This window comes from Lolium perenne, chromosome 1 (assembly GCF_019359855.2).
Source record: "Lolium perenne isolate Kyuss_39 chromosome 1, Kyuss_2.0, whole genome shotgun sequence".
Lineage (NCBI taxonomy): Eukaryota > Viridiplantae > Streptophyta > Magnoliopsida > Poales > Poaceae > Lolium > Lolium perenne.
The window spans coordinates 266,046,440-266,070,551 of record NC_067244.2 but is presented as its reverse complement, the minus strand read 5'-3'; the positions used below and the strand labels follow the sequence as shown (position 1 = coordinate 266,070,551).

Genomic DNA, 24,112 nt, shown 5'->3' with positions numbered 1-24,112 from the left:
ACATCATCAAGCATTATATATTCCTTTTCTACAGAACTATACATTGTCTCAATGCGCGCCCTGTAGCTCACATCCCCTGCTTTATGTACTGCCAATGTCGGCCTCGTAACGATCCCAATAGCTGGACCCGGCTTTGTTTTGGGCGCACCCGCATGTTTCAAAAGTAGCTGACCGGTTTTGATGCACAGTAGAAGCGTCGGAAACCCTTTGGCAACCCTTGGTACGTGGAGTGAATCGGGCGCGCCAGCGCCTCTGATTTCATCCATTTTTCTAGGTATGTCTTTATGGCTCGGTAGTTCAGACTGCTCGGTAGTACGATATAATAAGGTAGTGTGATAGCTCGGTAGTTCATACTGCTCGAACATTTTTCAAGGTATGACTTTACGGCTTCTAACTGATTGGAGAAAGATGGTGGCTGGAACAGGACGAATCGAGCTGAGGAGTTGCCTGAGCAAGCGCCAAACCGAGATACCCGAGAACCAGCTGGCCGGCGTCACATGCTGGGAGCTGCAGTGTTTCTCTACTATATGTTGCTGCAGAGGAGGTGGACCTGAAGGAAGTTCCATGATGAGAATGTGCAGGGCCTGAAACTGACGAAGTAGATAGTGTTTGTTTTTCGTTGTTCTCGTCGGTTTGTAAACACACACCCCAGCAAATGCAGGTCAATCCAAGTCCTGGCTAAAACTGTGAGATGCAGGTTAACCCAAGTTCTGTGGCATTTGCAGTTTAGTTAAGAGGCATGCAGGCTGTCACGGTGTTCTTGTGACTAAGTGAGATATTCAGGGCATATGGAGCTCTCGTGTATTAATCTCAAAAGAATGTGTACTCGATCAGAGGTTCATTTTTATAAGAATGTATACGCATCATCAACATTCAGTCCAATAAGCCTATGCATGATAGAGATAGTCTGAGGCGATGACCGAGGCGACGCCGGAGGCGCCTCGTGCGCCCGATCCATGGCTGGTGCCGGGCCGCTCCTCCCGCCGGCGATTCCATCTGCCGCCAATCTCCTTCCAGACCGATCCCTCCTCGTGCTCAGGGAGTCGTTTTGAAGCCTTAGAGGTTTCGGCGGCGGATGAGGAGATGACGGTGGCGGAGGAAGTGGCGTGGGAAGGGCTTGGCGACGAGCCGCGAGTCTTGCCGATCGCCACGGTTGGGTCTCAAGATCAGGCAGCGGTGTTGGAAGATTTTTGGGAGAAGATTGGATTCCCTGGAGCTGAAGCAAGGACCTGGGAGCGGAGGACGCAGGCGACGTCGATCGGGGCCAGAGCTCGCTCGGTGTCTCCCTCGCGGCCTCCAGGGATGGCGAGCGCCAGAGCTAGCTCCACTTCACCGCCGGGTCTCAGGCTTCCTCGCCAGCCCGTGAGGATCAAAGGGTGGAAGGGTCCCCTTCCTCCAAAGAGATTCACGCCGCCGGCGGTGTTCGGCGATTTCTTCGACATTGCGTTGAGGGCGTCGGATCGGGCGGGCGGCGGATCTTCCTCGCCGGAGTTGGAGGCGCAGGAGGCGGATCCTCCTCCCCGTTTCGAAACTGCGGAGGCGGGATCGGCGGCGTCGGACGTTGGTGGGCCGCGGAACTGCTGGGCTGGCCTGTGTAGGGCGTTGGTGGGCTTGCAGATGGAGGATCGGCGGAGGGTTTATTCGGTCTCGGCTGGCCGACATACGATCATACGATCGTTTCCGAATCAGAACCACGCCGTCGCCGACTCGCATCCCTCCGAGCTGCTGCGATCTCTCCGCCCTTCAATCCCGTCACCCTTCTCCAGCACGCCTCGCAACAGATCTTTCGCCGACGTGGTTGCTAGGGGAGTTGCAGCTGGAGGCATGGCCGGGCCGCCTCGTGCCGTGCCGCCAGGGGCGCAGCAGGCCCCGGTTGAACCGCCTCGCGCCGCGCCGCCGGGGGCTCCGCAAGGCCTGGTTGTGCCGTCTTCAGTTCAGCCAGCTGGAGTGGCCGCCAATGCTACGTACCAAGGGCCGCCGGGGTTCCAGGGGTGGCCGGCAGGGGCTCTTATGCCACCCGCGCCTTCGGCTCCGCCTCGACCTCAGGTGGGGTTCCGCCCGCCTCCTCCTCGGATCCCGGCTGCGCAATTCATGCCGCAGCAGCAGCAGCCCTTTCCGCCGCCACAGCAGTACCAGCCGTACCCGGGGCAATACCTTCACTATCCTCCGATGCAGCAGCCGGTTGCACCTCCGCAGCCGGTTAATCAGCAGCAGCCGGCACAACCGGGGCAGGCCAAGAAGAGAAGAAAGAAGAAGCCCGTGGGCGTGGTTGCTGCGGCGGGAGGGGTGGCTGCCGTGCCGCCACCCGTTGTGACAAGTTTGGTGCAGCAGCCACCGCATCCAGGGGGTATGCCGGCTGCTACTCCTTTGGTGGAGCCGCCCCCTGTACCGCAGCAGTTGCCCTTACCTGTTCCTCAAGCCGCAGCAGGCTCCGCCTTTGAAGCCGAAGAGAGCGGGTCGCTGCTGGAAATGCGCGGACAATTCTCATGCGACTAAGAACTGCAAGGTGATTCACTATTGCTTGGTCTGCGACTCCGGTGCACACCCGACCATCCGCTGCCCTGTTCTGAAGACTCCCAGGCCTATGAGTTCTTTGGTTGGATGTGGTAATGACGCTACGCTTGATCTTCAGATCCCTGATTCGCTGTATAAGCCGCAGTTGTCCTACTCTGGAGCACCTACAGCCTTGGTACAAGTGTCAGGGGAGGGGACTGTCGCTGCGATAGATGTCCAGAACCTCATGGCTCGCATGTGTCCGGGTAACCCGACGTGGAAGTGGGAGGCGGTGCCGCATGGTAGCAATGCTTTCTTGATTGCGATCCCTACAGCTGAGGACTTGTTGAGGATCGACGGTATGCAGATGAGTGTACCTAAGATTAATGCACAGGTTGTTGTATCTTCGTGGGTGCATCAGGATGTTACTCCCGAGTTTGTCATGGAGCCTGTGTGGGTGCATGTCGAAGGTGTACCAGATTCTCTCCGTCATTTCCTGGGTCTATGGGCCATTGGGACTTTTATTGGTTCTACTCTTGATGTGGATTTGTATACACTCCGGAGTCAGGGGATAGTTCGGATTCAGGTGGCCATGAGGAATATTTCTGTTTTGGAGAAGGATAAATCTCGCGACAGAGCTCCATGCTTAGAGGTCTTGGCTCGGCTTCAGCTTAATGGTTATAGATTTCGTTTTCGTCGTGAGGCCGCGGGGTATAAGCCTGATCCGCGTTTTAGACCTTTCTTCTGGAAGGGGGATGATGATGATGATGCGTCTCATGGCTTTGAGGATGAGGGGTTTGAAGATCCCGCAGCAGATTTGGCACCAGGGTCATCACATATGGAGGTCGATGGGCACGCGGCTGGACACTCTTCTGGCACAGCTTCGGTACCGGTTACTCAGGTGGCTCTGACCCCGTTTAACCACTCGCCGAGGACGGACAGGGGTCGGGAGATTGTGGCGCGAGCTTTGACGGTGTCTCCACATTTGGTGGCCACTCCGCCACCTACGTCCAGGGCGTCTTCACCGTCTCGCGTTCGGTCTTTTATGCAGGGGAGGACTCGTCCCGTTTCGTCCGCTTCACCGACGGCTGCTTCCTCGTTAGTGCCCGATCCGTCTTCTTCATCAACTCAGACGGAGAGGGTACAGACGACGCTTCCTCTTGCGTCGGCGGAGTACACGGCCACCCCGGGGCATCAGCCCACCATGGATGTGTCGGCGAGGGCGCAGGTGTGTGACGCCGCGGAGGAGCAGCTGCAGCCGGCTGGTGGCTCCGAGCCATCGGAGGAGCTCGCCACCAGGCCGGCGACGCTGCTGCAGCAGCCGGCGGCCTTTGGCGGGGCCCAGCAGGGATCGGCACAGGGCCGGGCTGTGCAGCGGCCGTCTTCTGGCGCTGGCGTTGTGCGGATGGGGGCAGGGACGCCCCAAGTCCTTCCTACGGCGGCGGTGCAGGTCGGGTTGGGGAGGAGCCCCAGCCCACCCGTCGAGTCTACTTCGCCTGATGGGGCGGTGGCGCCGAGTCTCTCTATGAAGGGAGTGCAGGTCCGGCTGGAGAGGAGCCCCAGCCCACCTTGCGCACCTCCTTCGCCTAGAGGGACAGCGGCGTCGCATCAGAGCTCGGTGCAGGGGGCTTCCTCGACATCTACCCCTGTACTGCCTGTTTCTCCTTCGGCGTCGTCTATGGTTCATGCTTCACCTCGATCGAGTCCGTCTCCCCCACCAGCCGCACCGCAGCCTCAGCCCACGGGTCCTCCACCGGCTATGCAGCCGACAGTGAGGAGGAGTGGGAGGTATGCGGTGGCGGAGGATGGAGCGGGGGTCACGGATGAAGATGTGATGCAGAGAGCTATGCGGCGCAAGGCGGAGCTGAACCTCGACACGGCAGGTACTAAACATGCAGCCAAGTCATTTACTTCTTTTTCGGATTCTCGGATTGCATCTAATTTATGTAGAGTAGGGGTCTCGTTGGGTAGTCGGTCTGATGAGATTGTAGCTTCGGCGAATGTGTTGAGACAAATGGAGCTTGACCGTTTAACGGTTGCTTCAAATGGATCCACTGAGCCTGCCACCTCAATAATAGACGATGATGAAGATGAGGACATCCTAGATGGTCATCTTCTCTCGGCTATAGTTGGGAGTGTTACGGAGGTCGATTTAGAACACTCAGAGCTCAGTTCGGTTTTTGATCTTGATGCTTCTGCTCGTGGTTCTAGATCGTCCGCTGGTAAGAAGTCTCGTAGATATGGCAAAACTACTAAATCTAAAATAGTCTCTCGATGAATGGCATGTTTCGGAATAGCAGAGGTCTTGGTGACTTGGCTAAACATTCTCACATTGCTGATGGTTGTAGAGATTATGATTTAGATTTTATTGCTATATCTGAGACGGGTAGGCGAAAATTCTCACAGAGTTTCCTCGACCGGATATCTGGCGGGATTAACTTTCGGTGGTTTTCTCGCCCGCCTCGTGGTAGATCTGGGGTATTTTATCAAGGCGTCCGTATAGACACCATGACAGTCTTAGCTAGTTCTGATGGCGAGTATCATATTAAACTCGATATTCAGAATAAAGCAGATGGTTTCATTTGGAGTCTGGTCGCTGTGTATGGTGCTGCCCAAGATGCTTTTAAGGCCGACTTTCTACGTGAGTTGGTAAATCTTGCAAAAGATAATCCGCACCCGATTTTAATCGGAGGGGATTTTAATTTGCTGAGATTCCCTCATGAGAAAAGCAAAGGCCTTTTTGATGGACATTGGCCTTTCTTGTTTAATGCTGTCATTGATAGCTTAGATTTAAGAGAGGTTTTCATGTCTGGTCGACAGTTTACTTGGGCCAACAGTTTACCTGAACCCACATACGAAAAACTAGATCGCGTGTTGATGGATACCGAATGGGAACAAAAATATCCTATGGTGTCGGTCCGTGCACTAGAACGTATTGAAAAACTGTCCGACCATGCTCCTATCCTGTTAACCACCGGGAATCCTCGACCTGTGTGTAAGCGACCGTTCAAATTTGAACTTGGTTGGTTACATCGTGAGGGTTTTCATGAGATGGTTAAGACGGTTTGGGAACGACCAGTTCGGGGTGGCTCGCCAATATTGAGATGGAATAATAAGATGCGCGCTATGCGCAAGCATCTCTCTGGATGGGCTGCACATATGGCTGGTATTTTGAAAAAAGAGAAGGCTCGCTTGTCTAAAGAGATTGATGATCTTGAGGCCATCGCGGAAGTGAGACCGCTGTCCACGCAGGAGATTGATCTTAAGAATCAATCCAATGCGAAAATGGCGAGTCTTCTTCGTGAAGAGGAGCTCAAATGGTATCAAAGATCCAAAGCCCAATTTATTTTGGAAGGTGATTCGAATACGCGATATTTTCATGGTTTAGCCAATGGCAGACATCGGAAAAAGCGTATTCATTCTCTTGTACAAGATGAAGGGGTGATTGAAGGCCACGAGCAACTTAAATCGTACATTACTAATTATTATAAAGACCTGTTTGGTCCTCCGGAGGAAAGCTCTTTCTCTCTTGACGAGGACTTAACGGAAGATATACCCCAAGTTTCTATGGAAGAAAATGGCTTACTAACCGCACCTTATTCTGAGGATGAGGTTAAGAAGGCGATTTTCCAAATGGAATGTAACAAAGCACCGGGTCCAGATGGTTTTCCAGCAGAGTTTTATCAAACCTTTTGGGATACTATTAAATCGGATCTTCTAGATTTGTTCGGTGATCTTCACACAGGACAACTAGAATTATTTCGTCTAAATTTTGGTGAAGTAATTTTGTTACCGAAGGTTAATGAGGCAGAAAGGATTCAACAATATAGACCTATCTGCCTTTTAAACGTCAGTTTCAAGATTTTCACGAAAGTGGCCACCATTAGACTTAATACGGTTGCGGATCATGTAGTTCAACCTTCACAGACCGCTTTTATGCAAGGAAGGAATATCCTTGATGGAGTGGCAGTGTTGCACGAGACGGTACATGAGATGCATTCTAAGAAATTAAACGGGGTAATTTTAAAATTAGATTTCGAAAAGGCCTATGACAAGGTTAAGTGGTCTTTTCTGCAGCAGACACTTAGGATGAAAGGTTTTTCTCCTGAGTGGCGCGCTCTTATTTACGATTTTGTGTATGGAGGTAGTGTGGCTATCCGGGTTAATGATGACACCGGCCACTATTTTCAAACACGAAAGGGGTTACGCCAAGGGGATCCGTTATCACCGATGTTGTTTAACATTGTAGCGGATATGTTGGCAATACTCATAGAGCGAGCTAAGTCTGATGGCCAGATTGAAGGTGTGATCCCACATTTGGTTGATGGGGGTTTATCTATCCTTCAATATGCCGACGATACAATCCTTTTTATGGATCATGATCTCGAAAAAGCTCGCAATCTCAAATTAATTTTGACGGCGTTTGAGCAGTTGTCGGGATTAAAAATCAATTTCCATAAAAGTGAGTTGTTCTGTTTCGGTGAGGCCCAAAACGATATGACTCTATATACAGAGTTGTTTGGTTGTGGGCAAGGCCAATTTCCTATTCGCTATTTGGGTATTCCGATTCATTATCGGAGACTAACAATTGCTGAATGGAAAATTGTGGAAGAAAGATTACAAAAACGCCTTAGTAGTTGGAAGGGTAAATTGCTGTCCCTCGGAGGGAGATTGGTTCTCATTAATTCAGTACTGACAAATATGGTACTGTATATGTTATCATTCTTCCTGCTGCCAAAAGGAATTCTGCATAAACTCGATTATTATCGATCCAGATTCTTTTGGCAAGGGGACAGCGAGAAAAAGAAATATCGACTGGTTAAGTGGAGTGTAGTCTGTAGTCCCAAAGATCAAGGTGGACTTGGAGTTCATGACCTAGAGGTTAAGAACTCAGCTCTGCTAGGTAAATGGCTTTTTAAGCTTCTTACTGAGGATGGGATTTGGCAAACTATTCTTCGTAGAAAGTACATTGGCTCGAAGGCGTTATCCCAAGTGGTTTGGAAACCCGGGGATTCTCACTTCTGGGCTGGTCTAATGGCGACTAAGAATGTTTTCTTTCGTCATGGTACTTTCTCTATTAAGAACGGAGAACAGATACGCTTCTGGGAAGATGTTTGGTTAGACAATGCTTCCTTGAGTGAGCAGTATCCTGCATTGTATAGTATTGTCCGTCGCAAAGGTGATACAATTGCCACAGTAATGGCTACCTCACCACCTAATGTGACGTTTAGAAGGGTTTTGCTTGGACAAAGGCTTGTTGCATGGAACGATTTAATTCAACGGTTGGGAGATATTCAATTATCAACTGAACCGGATGAATTTAGATGGAATCTTCATGTAGATGGTACTTTCTCAGTCAAATCCTTGTACAATGCGATTATCCATTCTGATATACCGGTTGATAATAACAAGAAAATCTGGAAGATGAAAATACCACTAAAAATAAAAATTTTCGGATGGTATCTTCGTCGTGGAGTCATTCTTACCAAAGATAATCTTGTCAAGCGGAATTGGCATGGAAGTACTAGGTGTGTTTTTTGTCAACAAGATGAAACTATTAAACACCTTTTTTTCCAATGCCATTTTGCGAGATCTATTTGGTCAGTCATCCAAGTTGCTTCTACCCTGTATCCCCCGACTAGTGTAGCCAATGTCTTTGGCAATTGGCTCCACGGTATCGATTCAAGGTTTAAGTTGCTTCTTAGGGTGGGGGCGCTAGCAGTTATCTGGGCACTCTGGCTAAGTAGAAATGACAAGATTTTTAATGATAAAAATTGTTCTTTGTTGCAGGTCATCTACAGATGTACAGGTATTCTCCGTTTGTGGTTACCTCTTCAGCGGATGGAGAACCGAGACCTATTTACGGAGGTCTGTACACGGTTGGAGGATACGGCGAGGGATACTTTTTCCCTACATGGGTGGCAGCATAGTCTACGGATTGCAGCACCACCCACACCTTAGGCGATTTATGATTCATCGTTCCGATATGTATTTCGCCTAGTTTTTTCCTTTACATTGTTGGTTACAGACTCGTTGAACAGCTGTGTGCATCCTGGTTATGCAGAGGCTGGATGTAATTGCTTTCCAAAAGTAATAAAGCATCCTTTATCGAAAAAAAAATTCTGTTAAACTCAGTCACATACATACTGTAGTGCAGAAGAAACTTACTGAGTAGGTTCTAATCTTGAGTTCCCCGGCAATGTCCTTCCCAGCGTCCTTAGAGAATAGAGACCACAGTGCGGTTGCCGGCTGCAGGTCCGACGAACTCAACTGGGGCAGGGACTATGCAGGACGAACAGCTACTCGCCGTGCAGCCGCCGCCTCGATCCCTCGCCGATGGATTGGAAGCTGGGCAGCGGAATAGCGCATCACCGCGCAGTTGCCCTGTTTCTCCTCACCGTCGCCGGGAAACAGCGCAGGTCGCTGACAAATCTATATGTTGCCAGGGCGAGAGGCGAGGTGCACCGGATCGGGCCGTGCGGAGGGGACCCACGGCCGGGAGGCGAACAGTGGCCCACCCTGGCTCTGCGCGGCCGGTCATGGATCATTGTGTATTTGTGTGCTTCAGTTTCTCGTGGAAGGCAAGTAACCTTGAGTCAAGCAGATCATCGATCATCCTATGGTCAGATGAGATGGACCAGAACAGGAACGCCAAGATGAACCTCAAGTAGTTCAGTTCCTCTTTAACATGATCAAGATGGTCAGTCCACGAACACGATTTCTCCGTAATATTTATGGTTCAGATATGTCGTTGCCTAGCTGCAGTGACTTCTCCTGTATTATTTCGAGATGGCATGCACGATGCAGGGGAGGGTGTGAATTCACGCGATGCGTAATCATGCACTGATTGACGAAAGAGACAACCAGTGACCACCGATTACGATGTTTACTAGTACCCTAATTAGTTCCATTGATTCGGTCACCGATTTCCACTTGTTCTCAGCTTTAGATAACGTTGGTTGTATCTAGTACTACATTGACATTTTAACAAATTTGAGATATTCTCTTGTGGACGGAGGGAGTAATATGTCTCAACAACATACATCACATGCTACACATCCACTTTGAGGGCCAATTCCATGTCTATGGACTATAGCCGCAGAGATGCACCATGGCGCATTTTAACCGGAAAGACTCAAACAACTACGACACCTTAAATTATGTAGTTGTACGATGTAATATAGAAAAACTATTAATTTATTACAGTATGCGTTGTCGTTGAAATAAAGAGAATCCACTACAGGAATCGGCGTAGGCTACACCCAACCTCCTCGGCAGAGGTTCTCTTGGCAGAGCCACGTGGATCGTTGGCGTAGACCAGACCCTCAGTGTAGCCGGTATACGCCGAGGGTGGCCGTCGGTGTCTAGACCATCGGCGCAAGCCACGCCGTTCGTTAACTTCAATTTTTTTATTTTGTTTCCAATTTTTTTAGTCTCTCACATGAATCATTTTAACTTTGACTACACTTAATCTTAGATCAAATTACGTCAAACTTCCAATTTGGTCACCCATACTCACACTACTCCAGCCCTTGGACGCTTAACATTTTCGTTCCTTTTGATTGAGCTTCCATGAAAGAAACGAAACATTGCTGCCATATCAATTATATTAATCCTTAGACCGTGATATCATAACTCTTTATCATTTTGAATTTTAAATATTTTTTAAATAAATATCAATGGTTAAGTAATGATAATTTTTTGCAAGATGCAATAATTAATTTAATTTTTAAAACAAATTAAAAAATATATAAAATCCTGAATTTCTGTCAAAAATAAAATCTTCCTGCATTCATATTTTTGTTTGGAATTTTTATAATCTAAAAAGAACTCCAACCGAGTAAACCCTTGTGAACTGAGATGTAACTTTTTCCCACGATGATTTTTATATATTATACATGTTTTTCCGACGTCGTATGCAACAAGAAAAGCCGTTTTGCCGATACATGACGCAATTTCGAAATTCATTTTTGTTAAATTCTCTTGCAACTAGATGACATAACACATGAACATCTCGAATGATTTTATTTTTGGATTTTTTATTATTATTTTCTGCTATTCAGTTGAAACTTAAAAAGGCAATCCACGGAAGGGGGTGCATGGAGGGAACAAAATTCAAGGCTACACCGAGCGCCGTCGGCGTAGATTAGAAAAAAGAGAGGAGGATCCTATGTCGAGGGTGGCCATCGGCGTAGCTCTAACGCCGTGACAACGCCATCACGGCCTGGCTTTGGAGGGGCGCGTGTCTAGACCTACGCCGACGGCCCGGAGTACGCCGATGGTAGCCATCGGTGTAGCGTTGCCTACGCCGAGGACACTCTTCGCGGGCTGGACTGGCCGGGCCATACGCCGATGGCCCTAACTTTTGGCCCTCGGCGTATCAGCAGGCCGTCGGTGCCTTGCACCATTCCTGTAGTGATCAAGGTCCCAGAAAACAACCAAAAACACACGATCCTTTTTGAGAAAAAATCAGTGTAATTCAACTAATATCCATCTAGGTCCCAGCATTCTTCTTCGAGCTTCTAGGCCAATCGTGTCCACGCCGTTGCTGTCGCGACCGTGTCCGACTTGCGAATAGGAAACGAGAAGAGTCCGCGCGGGGGCTTGATGCATAGTACTCCAGTTGGCTACTTGGCCCGCTTCTTGTGTAGGAAATTTCCTGGCTCTTTCCTCCTTCTCTCATTTCGCGATCTTGAATTGGCCCTCCCCACTCCAAGCCAATCAACGTGTCAAATGGTGAGGGAAATTTCCTTGCTCTTTCCTCTTTTCTCTCATTTCGCTAACGTCCGGTTGTGCTGGTTCTCAATCGCGCTGCAGTCTTGTGGATGCCTTTCACACGGGTCCAAGCCAAACTGGACACGCCATGCGAACCGAGCCTACCATGCACCACAGGAAAGATAAATACTAGAAGATCACGTACTAGCTCCACGGAGAATTGATCCCGCAAAATATCCCGCACCATAAAGCCATTAAGGTCGTCCCATCGCTCCCCAGATTGAGCGCGAGCAGCAGCGGCCATGGCGGCGCTCGGCGGCTTGCTTGCCGCAGCCATCCTCAAGGTGGTCGGCGACCAGATTGCTTCTGCGATCGGAGGTCAGATCAAGCTGCATCAGAACTTCGAGAAGGACCTGAAAAAGATGAAAATGGCGCTCGAGTCTGTCGACGCCCTGCTCGAGGACGCTGGGAGGCGGTCGGTTACGGATAAATCTACACTTCTGTGGCTGAAGCGGCTCAAGGACGCGATGTACGCCATCTCAGACATGATTGATGAGTTCGAGGCCGACACTGAAGTAATCTCCCAGCTGTCCGCGCGGAAGGTATATGTGCGGTACAGAAATCCCAGTTCATTGTACTTCGTGGTTACTCTTGAAACTAAAGACATGGTCATCACTTCTTTCTATAGAAAAACTCTCCTCGCCATGTAGTTTTTGTGATTTATCTGTGTAGTTTTGGTTTCTAAACTTGCTGGAGCTAATGAAATATCAAAGATTTGTACTAGTATCCATGTATTTTGTGCAGTAAGTTAATTTATGTATCTTCACATGGCCTTATGTGTTTTAGGTTTCAGTTTTTAAGACTTTTCATTTCTGAATCTACTTTTCTTATATTATTGTAACAGTAGCATATGTTATGTATATTTCAAAAATAAACTAAATTTGTTCTGATAGAAACAAGACGATGTGGCTCTTAATGTTTTAACCTAATCTCCTATTGGGCTGAATGCAGTTGTACACTGCTTGCCCTTTCACACAGTACTAACGAAAAAACTCTCTTGCAGTTATCCTTCAAAAAATATTTGGCAATTATGATCCCTTGTATCACAGTCGTTCCCAAGGTCACAATGGCCAATAAGATGGAGAAGATGAGGGAGGATCTGGAGGTGATAACTGACCAACACAAAAAATTCAGATTAACAGAAGGCACTAATGCCAATGAGCCGAAGGTCACCAACATACGGGAAACATCGTCAATCATGGAGACACAAATTGTTGGGAGGACTGAGGAGAAAGAGGAAATATTGTCTTCTTTATTTGATAGCATGACAGAAGAGATCACAATCCTTCCTATATATGGCATTGGGGGACTTGGCAAGACAACCTTGGCCAAAATGATTTACAATAATACTCAGTTCAAAGAATACTCTCAGGTGTGGGTCTATGTGTCCCAGACATTTGATCTGAAGAAAATTGGAAACTCTATCATATCACAACTATCAGAGAAAGAGAAGGAGAGTGAGTACACTGGAATGGAGGTGATACATAAATCACTTCAAAAGTTGCTGGCTGATAAGAAGATTCTGATTGTTTTAGATGACCTATGGGAGGGTGAGGAATTTCATCTGCAAAGTCTGATGGACATGCTTAGGGTTGGGAAGGGCGGTAATGTGGTTGTTATTGTAACCACACGAGATGAGGACATAGCAAAAAAAATCTCTACCATCAAACCATACAAATTAGCACCATTGACTGATGACATCTGTTGGTCTATAATAAAGCAAAGGAGTGTATTTGAATCTAGACGTGATAAAGAAGAATTAGAGAAGATAGGGAAGGTCATTGCAATGAAGTGTGCTGGTGTGGCTTTAGCAGCTCAATCACTTGGATACATGCTGCAATCTATGAGTTTTAGTGAATGGGAATCAGTCAGAGACAGTGATATATGGAATGTATCTTCTTCGAAAGATACATCTTCCTCACAAGTGTTTGCGTCTCTGAAGTTGAGCTATAGTGTCATGCCTTCATATTTGAAGCTCTGCTTTGCCTATTGTGCAATATTTCCAAAAGGTCACAAGATAATTAAAGATGATCTTATTGGCCAATGGGTTTCTCTTGGTTTCTCTACTTGGCAACTTGGTGAGAGATACATTAGTCAGCTTTTGGGATTCTCTTTCCTTGAACATTCGAAGTCATCATTGGTGAGTTTATGCATACCCTATGTGATAGAACAATTTTTTTCTTTTCTTTGAATCATTGTGATGCAACGAAAGCATATAGTACCAAAAGTAGTGATGGCTAGTAGCAAAAGGTAATGTTGTAGGGAATGTCCACCCTAAATTGTGAAGTTAAACTGCACCCACATTTAACATATAAATTTCCATAGATAGAGCTGGATCCATCAATCGTGAATCCATAAGTGGTTTGCCATGTGGAAATGTTACTACTAGAGGTACCACAAAAATACTACTCCCTCTGATTCATATTAATTGTCACTAATATGGATCTATCTAGAACTAAAGTATCTTTAGATACATCCATATTAAGTTAATATAGTTCGGAGGGAGTATATTTATTATATATTACAAACATATAAATAAAGTAGTAGTGGACAATATTTTTTCGGCTGACCCTATTAATTTCCAAAAGTAAAACGGAACAGATGTAGTGCTAACTTGGGGAATTTATGAGAAATCCTCACATTCCTTAGCAGTCAAAGTCTATTCCTGGTCGTGAAAAATACATACATTTCTTGCAATGAAACAACTCTATTATTTTCACTTTTGTATGAATGATGCTTTTACTATCAAGCCGAAACATGACATTATACTGAAAACTGCAAAACAAATAGTTCAAGATTATAGTGCATGCCCTTCTGCAAATAAGGATCAATTTAGAATGTTGCAATTTTGTGCGATTAGTAATCCAATTCTATTGGTACATATGAATTCCAAATCCGCATATTATATGCCACTAGGATTATTTATAATTTGAGACTACAATCGTACATGAAACCGACACCCACGTCTCGCCACTTACACTTGTTTGGATACAGTGTTCCAACAAAACTGGTTTACCATAATACCAGGCAACCGTATAACTAACAAAATCTCTTTTGGATGCGGCATTTAAAACACGGATAAGGAAAAATTGGTTTCCACAATCCAAACAATTAAAGTTTTGGGAAATGAATATTCATCGTCCTTCTGAAAACGCGTTTATAGGAAACTAATTACAGCTACCCTAATATTGTTTCTCAACAAAATTGCCAAATAGGATTTTCCATCTGCTTATTCTTAATAACCAAGTAATTAGTAATACTGTTTTTCAGGAAATTATTACCGAAACGAGTTTTCCTAAAATCTAGCGCAAAAACTTTCTATCCAAACAAGCACTTGGTTTGCCCTGGAACAATATGTAGAGCTTAAGAAACCAATAGGGTCGCCAGATCTGGTCTATTCCACTCTGACCAGCGATCTTGTCTGGATTTTAAACTATAGTCAAAACACCATGGCTTGATCTAGTATAATATTACAAGGAAAATTACATTTCTGATTGATTAACTATTCCTGAATAATAAATCATATAATTTGATTCTTAACTTTCCAAACTATCTAGATTTTTCTTTCAAATTGAAGTAGCGAATGTTTGTGCAAAAGAGCCTAACTAGCACTAGGAATCTTACATAAATCTTTGTGTTGCTTTTTTATGCCTTCACATTTTTAAAGAAATTCTGATTTATCGTAGATGATTTTTCTGTAGTCTACGTAAATTATTTATGAGTTTTCTAGACTTGTTTCATCGTATGATTACTTTTCCTTCTTTGGTTTCTTAGGATTTCTCAGAATTTTGGAACTATCTATTTTTTTCAATATAATGTTAATTGACTGCAATGCATTGAGAAACACCACCGTGTCATCCAAAACTGCTTTGCACTTGTCCGAGAAATGTATTACGTTTGTTTGCTGGTGACACTTAAGCACATACTTATCTAATTTTACAGTTTTGCAGTTTAGGTAAAAAATCTACACTTGCGAAACAACATAGAAGCACAAGTAGAAATTACTATTCAATAACTAAATTAATTCACAAATTGTCTTAAATATAGGAAACCCACAAATCTGACTCTGTAAAATGATTTTCTTGCAGACTATCAAACTGTATGATGAAGATATTACATTGTTGACCATGCATGATCTGGTACATGACTTAGCAAGAGTAGTCATGTACGATGAGATTCTTGTCGTTGGCAAAGGCGGGAACACTGAGGGAAGCTCGTACCATTATGCATTGCTTGATGATTGTAGTAAGCCATTGGGCTTTGAGTCATCCAAAATAAGGGCACTCCGTTTTATGGACTGTGACAAAATTAAACTTCACCATGCTGCATTTTCATCTGCCAAGTCCTTGCGCGTCCTTGACTTAAGCGAGTGCATCATACATAAGTTGCCAGATTCTGTTGGTGTATTGAAGCAGCTGAGGTATCTTAATGCTCCAAGAGTCCAAGATGCACTCATTCCGAATGATATCAGCACGCTCTCAAAGTTAATGTACCTCAACCTTCACGGGTCTTCTAAAATCTTAGCTTTACCAGAATCCATTGGAAAAATTGAAGGTCTGGCATATCTTGATTTGTCCGGTTGTTCAGAAATTGCAAAGTTGCCTGAATCATTCGGGAGGCTAAAAGAATTAGTGCATCTTGATTTGTCAAATTGCTCTTGTATTGGAGGTATATCAGAGTTCTTGGGCAGCCTCACAAAACTGAAATATTTGAACTTATCTCACTGCAAAAAAATTGGAGAGATGCCAGAAGCTCTCGGCGCCCTATCCAAACTAGAGTATTTGAACTTATCATTCAGCTCATATCTTGAAAGTTGCCAGGAAGCAGAAGTTTTGGGCACCCTGAACAAACTTGAGTATCTGAACTTATCTTCAGAGAAGTGTGATCTTCAAAAGCTCCCCGAAGCTTTGGGCACATTCATTCAACTCAAGTACTTAAATTTGTCAGGTTGTCTGATGATGTCAGAATTGCCGAGATCATTTCGGAGTCTAAAAAATTTGGTGCATCTTGATCTATCAGGCTGTCGTAGTATTGATTGTCTAGATGAAGCTTTGGCTGGTCTGTCCAATCTGCAACATTTGAATGTGTCTGGGCTGATTAATATGACTGAAGATACAATGGACAGTCTCATCAACTATATATGCAGTAATCTTTCCAATCTGGAGCTTTTGGACTTGTCTTCTAATTATATGAGGAGTATACCTGAAAGTATTTGTAACATGAGAAAACTGCATACATTGAACCTCGCAGAATGCATTTGTCTTGGAAAGATACCAGCAAATATAGGTACAATGGATAGTTTGAAGTTTCTTGATATAAATGGTTGTTGGGCAATCTCCAAAGCCCCTCAGGTTGGCAGCAGTGCAATATCGTTACCACACTTTGGGGTGCAGCCTGGTGATGACCACTCTAGTAGCAACCTGGTCCTGCTACAACACATAGATCCTGTGGTGCTCAAGTTGACTGGACTTGAAAATGTGAAGTCCGTAGAAGAGGCCCAGCGTATAAATTTGATGGGGAAGAAAAAACTTGAGGACTTGAAACTGGAGTGGACACGAGGGGCTGAGAGATTTGTGGATCACAAAATTTTGATGGGAAATCTGGTGCCACCGAGCACATTGAAGAAGCTGGAGATATGTCGTTACAACGGTGTCAGCTTTCCAGCCTGGGTAGTACTGGACCAACTGCCAAACCTAAAGCATCTGGTTCTCAGAGACATGGTAAACCTGGAAGAGTGGACCCCGTCACACTCTAGTGGTGAGGATCACGTGCTTGAAAAGTTAGAAATTCATGATTGCCCCCTGTTAAGGTTGAAACCGCTTCCACCTAAAGCTAAAAAGTGGAAGATATCAAACAGTGATAAACTGTTTTTTCTCCTGTAACTACTAAGCTGTCAGTTGAAAACAGCAAGGTGCCTCTGCATCAGTGGAGGTTGCTTCAGCACTTCCCTGGCCCCACTGATTTGCATATTGAAAGCTCAGTCGATCTAACCGGCTCACCAGAGGTCATCCAACATCGCTCCTCTGTGGAGACTCTAACACTAGAAGACAAATACTTGGAAGAGTTGCCAAAATGGCTGAACGAGAACATGTGGCAACTCGAAAAGCTACAACTGCAGAGTTGCGACAGCATGGCATCACTGCCATTAGGAGAATTAACCTCCCTCAAAGAACTTGTCCTGTTTCGCTGTGATGTCCTGAGTTCTTTTCCAGAAAGCTTACATCAACTCAGCGGTCTCCAAGCACTAGACATTAGTGGCTGCCCTTAATTAAAACACTTGGGTGAAAGGGTATGTCTCCTACCCACCTCTCTGGTGACTCTTCATATCTCGAAATGTAAGGGTATCAAGTGTTTGCCTGAGGGCATGGAACAGCTCATCAACCTCCAAAGATTAGATATTCATGATTGCACTGACCTAAATATGTGGTGTACATTAGAGGAGAACATGATGAAGTTGGCTCACATAAAAGACAAGGTACGTGTCCTACCAAAAGCTGGCTCTCTATAGTACTAATCTTATTTTATTTTTACCTACTCTTTCTCCTTTTTCTTATATTAGAATTTACTCTGTCTTGCATTTCTTACAGAGGGTTCTTTCATGCAGAAATGTCTACATATTCATCTACTTTGCCTTGCAATTTTCCTTGTGTTAAACACCACTTCACTTTGAAAAATAGAACAGTAGAAAAAGGGCGAATTATCTGGTTTCTAGAGTACATCTCTACTGATAATAGCCACTAACATTGTAAAGATTGACATAGTAACCTGGGAATTCCTTTGCAGCAAAGTACCGGCTAATCAAAGAACTGTCATTATTTACTTTGCAGGAAATTCTCTAGAGCTGGTTGAGCTAGCCAGTGTATATCGCACATCAACGCTGGCACTGACGGCGCCCTCGCTGTCGCCGTCAGCCAGCTGCGACTGCTGCCCTAGGTCTGGAGATGCACGGCGTGCAGGCCAAGGCCACGCGCAGGTTTAGTGCTTCGTCTGCCGCGCTGCACGCGACACCCGTGCTGGTCGATGTGTCTGACTAATTCGAGCCCGACACTCCGGTTTCAGGTTGCCATCATTCCGCTCCTGCAAGAGGTATGCCGCCTGTCGAGCTCTCAGCGCTGGGCCCAGAACCAGCCAGGCGGGACGTGCCAACCATGGGTCCTGTTGTTGGGGCGGTGGACGCCAGCCCACCAAGGGTTACTGCAAGTCATCCGCCACTTGCGCATGCCGCACACCCCATCTCGCCGTCCGCAGAGAGCCAAGAAGTCGCCGGCCGTTGGTCGCCACCAGGAAAAGCCACCGTGTACAGAATGGCAAGCACGCAGTCACCGGAGGGGGGAACACCACCATGCGCCTGGCGCGCAAGCTGGTTGTCTCCAAGAGGGGCCTCGCCATAGCTGAAAAGGGAGAGGAGTCGAGGTCCTCGGCAAGTACTCCGCCGCCTTCGACAGCCCCCCTCTCACCGGAGCAGATCGGCGCCCTCTCCAACCTGGCAAAGTCTGCTCGCAAGAAGGGGGCCTCACTCCAGCCAAGCCGCCCGCCCCTACCCAGATGGTTACCCCAGTCTAGTAAGCCGTTGTTCTTTTGTCAGTTTGCATCAGGTCGAAATTGTATCCCCAATGAGTCACAACCTTGTTATCGGGAATGTCTGCGGCCTCAAGGACTTTGCTTGTAGAGGAGTAGTGTGTGGGATTGTTATGAGGCACAATGCAGTGATGTATAATAGCCATTGCTAATGAAAAGATCAACACAAGTAACTGAGGATTTGTTTGCAGTACCAACCAGTGCATCACGCTTGGAAATTTGTCGAACGTAGCATTTGCTTTATGTATCCAGCTTATTATTCATATGAACTACTAGTAGAACCCAAGATCAAAGAATTTTCATTATTCGATTTGCAGGAATTTTACTAGGACTAGTGGCCTAGACAGGTTATACGCACACAGTAAGTTGCAAAATTGAGAGCCTGAATTAACTTTCAAGATTTCTTTCAGACTGATTGAGATTCATAGTATCTTAGCTTAGTTTGTTCGATTAAAATAAAGCATGAGTGTCAACGTGATGAAACAGTGATAACTCTGGGTGTCCTGTTAGTTTCGTCCTTTTCTTACCGAACAGTGTGTAGTTGTAATCTTTGTGACATCCATCTATGCCGTAATTATGATTCTGATACATGCTTGTGTTGGGCATGGTCCACAACTGAAAGCAACATTGGATCAACACTTTTAGAGCATGATCCAGTATCAGTTGCTAGCTTGCGAAAGTAAACTAAAGAAAGCATGAATGTAAATGAGGCGAAACGTTGAAATCTCAGAGCAAGTCAGCATATTTGACTGTACTGGTGTTTTGTGTTTTGGGCAGAGGAACAGAAAATGAGCATGCCCGATCGAGTCAGACTTGTTGTGGCTTGGGCGTTAGATTTATTCTACCTCATCCAGTGTCCGAGCCTGACGGAACACCACCAATTTTGTGATTAAGCAAGATGTTCAGGGCGTATGGATTTTGCGTGCGTTCATAAAAAAGAAGGCATATACTATTTGACAAACTGGAAACTGAATCTCAAAAGTAATGTATATACTCGTCATTCATTTTCTGTATAATTTATATGCGTCATCAACATTCAGAAATCATTCTCTGAAACCCATTGGTATGGTGTGGAACTGGAAGGAAGAAGCAACTTACTGAGCGATCTTGTGGTCGCCGGCCATGTCCTTCCCGTCATCCATAGATCAGACGCCGGTTGCCTCCTGCAGGTCCGACGAACCCAAATGAGGGTCGAGAGCAAACGACTTGCGACACTGCCGCCTCAGTGTCGTCGCCGATGAATCGAATGTCGCGCATCACAGCGCAGCTTCCCTGTTTCTCCTCGCCGGCGCCGAGAAACAGGGCAGGGCGTTCGGCACCCCGCTACTCAGAGCATCCATCCTCTGGGCAGGTGCTCCCATGAGATCGAGAACGTACTCCTCCACGGGAACGGCACGGCTAGCATGCAGGACGCAAGGCGAGGATGCTCTCTTGCAGCCGGACCTCTCTCGCCCCGCCGGCCGCAAGGAGAAGAGAGGCCGCCGGATCCACTCCTTCTCCGACGCCTCCGACGCCTGGTGCGTTACGGCCTCCTTTTACTGAAGTCCGATTTGGTGTTCGTAAATTTTCAATGCTGCAGCGTGCACCAGGGAACTTGTAATGAATCTGTAGCTACTTGATATCAGATTAAACTCGAGAGACCACGTGTGGCGACGAGGTTTACATTCTTTCAGTTATGCTCTGCAGAATGGAATCCTCAAACACCAAATTTGCCGGGAACCTCGAGGCTGCACATCATCAAGCATTATATATTCCTTTTCTACAGAACTATACATTGTCTCAATGCGCGCCCTGTAGCTCACATCCCCTGCTTTATGTACTGCCAATGTCGGCCTCGTAACGATCCCAATAGCTGGACCCGGCTTTGTTTTGGGCGCACCCGCATGTTTCAAAAGTAGCTGACCGGTTTTGATGCACAGTAGAAGCGTCGGAAACCCTTTGGCAACCCTTGGTACGTGGAGTGAATCGGGCGCGCCAGCGCCTCTGATTTCATCCATTTTTCTAGGTATGTCTTTATGGCTCGGTAGTTCAGACTGCTCGGTAGTACGATATAATAAGGTAGTGTGATAGCTCGGTAGTTCATACTGCTCGAACATTTTTCAAGGTATGACTTTACGGCTTCTAACTGATTGGAGAAAGATGGTGGCTGGAACAGGACGAATCGAGCTGAGGAGTTGCCTGAGCAAGCGCCAAACCGAGATACCCGAGAACCAGCTGGCCGGCGTCACATGCTGGGAGCTGCAGTGTTTCTCTACTATATGTTGCTGCAGAGGAGGTGGACCTGAAGGAAGTTCCATGATGAGAATGTGCAGGGCCTGAAACTGACGAAGTAGATAGTGTTTGTTTTTCGTTGTTCTCGTCGGTTTGTAAACACACACCCCAGCAAATGCAGGTCAATCCAAGTCCTGGCTAAAACTGTGAGATGCAGGTTAACCCAAGTTCTGTGGCATTTGCAGTTTAGTTAAGAGGCATGCAGGCTGTCACGGTGTTCTTGTGACTAAGTGAGATATTCAGGGCATATGGAGCTCTCGTGTATTAATCTCAAAAGAATGTGTACTCGATCAGAGGTTCATTTTTATAAGAATGTATACGCATCATCAACATTCAGAAATCAATTCTGTTAAACTCAGTCACATACATACTGTAGTGCAGAAGAAACTTACTGAGTAGGTTCTAATCTTGAGTTCCCCGGCAATGTCCTTCCCAGCGTCCTTAGAGAATAGAGACCACAGTGCGGTTGCCGGCTGCAGGTCCGACGAACTCAACTGGGGCAGGGACTATGCAGGACGAACAGCTACTCGCCGTGCAGCCGCCGCCTCGATCCCTCGCCGATGGATTGGAAGCTGGGCAGCGGAATAGCGCATCACCGCGCAGTTGCCCTGTTTCTCCTCACCGTCGCCGGGAAACAGCGCAGGTCGCTGACAAATCTATATGTTGCCAGGGCGAGAGGCGAGGTGCACCGGATCGGGCCGTGCGGAGGGGACCCACGGCCGGGAGGCGAACAGTGGCCCACCCTGGCTCTGCGCGGCCGGTCATGGATCATTGTGTATTTGTGTGCTTCAGTTTCTCGTGGAAGGCAAGTAACCTTGAGTCAAGCAGATCATCGATCATCCTATGGTCAGATGAGATGGACCAGAACAGGAACGCCAAGATGAACCTCAAGTAGTTCAGTTCCTCTTTAACATGATCAAGATGGTCAGTCCACGAACACGATTTCTCCGTAATATTTATGGTTCAGATATGTCGTTGCCTAGCTGCAGTGACTTCTCCTGTATTATTTCGAGATGGCATGCACGATGCAGGGGAGGGTGTGAATTCACGCGATGCGTAATCATGCACTGATTGACGAAAGAGACAACCAGTGACCACCGATTACGATGTTTACTAGTACCCTAATTAGTTCCATTGATTCGGTCACCGATTTCCACTTGTTCTCAGCTTTAGATAACGTTGGTTGTATCTAGTACTACATTGACATTTTAACAAATTTGAGATATTCTCTTGTGGACGGAGGGAGTAATATGTCTCAACAACATACATCACATGCTACACATCCACTTTGAGGGCCAATTCCATGTCTATGGACTATAGCCGCAGAGATGCACCATGGCGCATTTTAACCGGAAAGACTCAAACAACTCTGACACCTTAAATTATGTAGTTGTACGATGTAATATAGAAAAACTATTAATTTATTACAGTATGCGTTGTCGTTGAAATAAAGAGAATCCACTACAGAATCGGCGTAGGCTACACCCAACCTCCTCGGCAGAGGTTCTCTTCGGCAGAGCCACGTGGATCGTTGGCGTAGACCAGACCCTCAGTGTAGCCGGTATACGCCGAGGGTGGCCGTCGGTGTCTAGACCATCGGCGCAAGCCACGCCGTTCGTTAACTTCAATTTTTATTTTGTTTCCAATTTTTTTAGTCTCTCACATGAATCATTTTAACTTTGACTACACTTAATCTTAGATCAAATTACGTCAAACTTCCAATTTGGTCACCCATACTCACACTACTCCAGCCCTTGGACGCTTAACATTTTCGTTCCTTTCGATTGAGCTTCCATGAAAGAAACGAAACATTGCTGCCATATCAATTATATTAATCCTTAGACCGTGATATCATAACTCTTTATCATTTTGAATTTTAAATATTTTTAAATAAATATCAATGGTTAAGTAATGATAATTTTTTGCAAGATGCAATAATTAATTTAATTTTTAAAACAAATTAAAAAATATATAAAATCCTGAATTTCTGTCAAAAATAAAATCTTCCTGCATTCATATTTTTGTTTGGAATTTTTATAATCTAAAAAGAACTCCAACCGAGTAAACCCTTGTGAACTGAGATGTAACTTTTTCCCACGATGATTTTTATATATTATACATGTTTTTCCGACGTCGTATGCAACAAGAAAAGCCGTTTTGCCGATACATGACGCAATTTCGAAATTCATTTTTGTTAAATTCTCTTGCAACTAGATGACATAACACATGAACATCTCGAATGATTTTATTTTTGGATTTTTTATTATTATTTTCTGCTATTCAGTTGAAACTTAAAAAGGCAATCCACGGAAGGGGGTGCATGGAGGGAACAAAATTCAAGGCTACACCGAGCGCCGTCGGCGTAGATTAGAAAAAAGAGAGGAGGATCCTATGTCGAGGGTGGCCATCGGCGTAGCTCTAACGCCGTGACAACGCCATCACGGCCTGGCTTTGGAGGGGCGCGTGTCTAGACCTACGCCGACGGCCCGGAGTACGCCGATGGTAGCCATCGGTGTAGCGTTGCCTACGCCGAGGACACTCTTCGCGGGCTGGACTGGCCGGGCCATACGCCGATGGCCCTAACTTTTGGCCCTCGGCGTATCAGCAGGCCGTCGGTGCCTTGCACCATTCCTGTAGTGATCAAGGTCCCAGAAAACAACCAAAAACACACGATCCTTTTTGAGAAAAAATCAGTGTAATTCAACTAATATCCATCAAGGTCCCAGCATTCTTCTTCGAGCTTCTAGGCCAATCGTGTCCACGCCGTTGCTGTCGCGACCGTGTCCGACTTGCGAATAGGAAACGAGAAGAGTCCGCGCGGGGGCTTGATGCATAGTACTCCAGTTGGCTACTTGGCCCGCTTCTTGTGTAGGAAATTTCCTGGCTCTTTCCTCCTTCTCTCATTTCGCGATCTTGAATTGGCCCTCCCCACTCCAAGCCAATCAACGTGTCAAATGGTGAGGGAAATTTCCTTGCTCTTTCCTCTTTTCTCTCA

At 46.2% G+C, this 24,112-nt stretch overlaps 2 protein-coding genes across 2 annotated transcripts; both read left to right on the top strand.

The window, feature by feature from the left end:
• Positions 1 to 2,962: 2,962 nt before the first annotated feature.
• Positions 2,963 to 8,606, top strand: LOC127321418 (uncharacterized). The gene is made up of 2 exons (XM_051350457.2): positions 2,963 to 4,376; positions 8,284 to 8,606. Exons 1-2 carry the CDS (start codon positions 3,086 to 3,088, stop codon positions 8,421 to 8,423), a joined length of 1,431 nt encoding a protein of 476 aa, XP_051206417.2. The 5' UTR covers positions 2,963 to 3,085; the 3' UTR covers positions 8,424 to 8,606.
• A 2,827-nt stretch (positions 8,607 to 11,433) lies between these two features.
• On the top strand, positions 11,434 to 17,299 carry LOC139830043 (putative disease resistance protein RGA1). The gene is made up of 3 exons (XM_071825039.1): positions 11,434 to 11,810; positions 12,272 to 13,408; positions 15,357 to 17,299. Exons 1-3 carry the CDS (start codon positions 11,511 to 11,513, stop codon positions 17,148 to 17,150), a joined length of 3,231 nt encoding a protein of 1,076 aa, XP_071681140.1. The 5' UTR covers positions 11,434 to 11,510; the 3' UTR covers positions 17,151 to 17,299.
• The last annotated feature ends 6,813 nt before the right edge of the window (positions 17,300 to 24,112 follow it).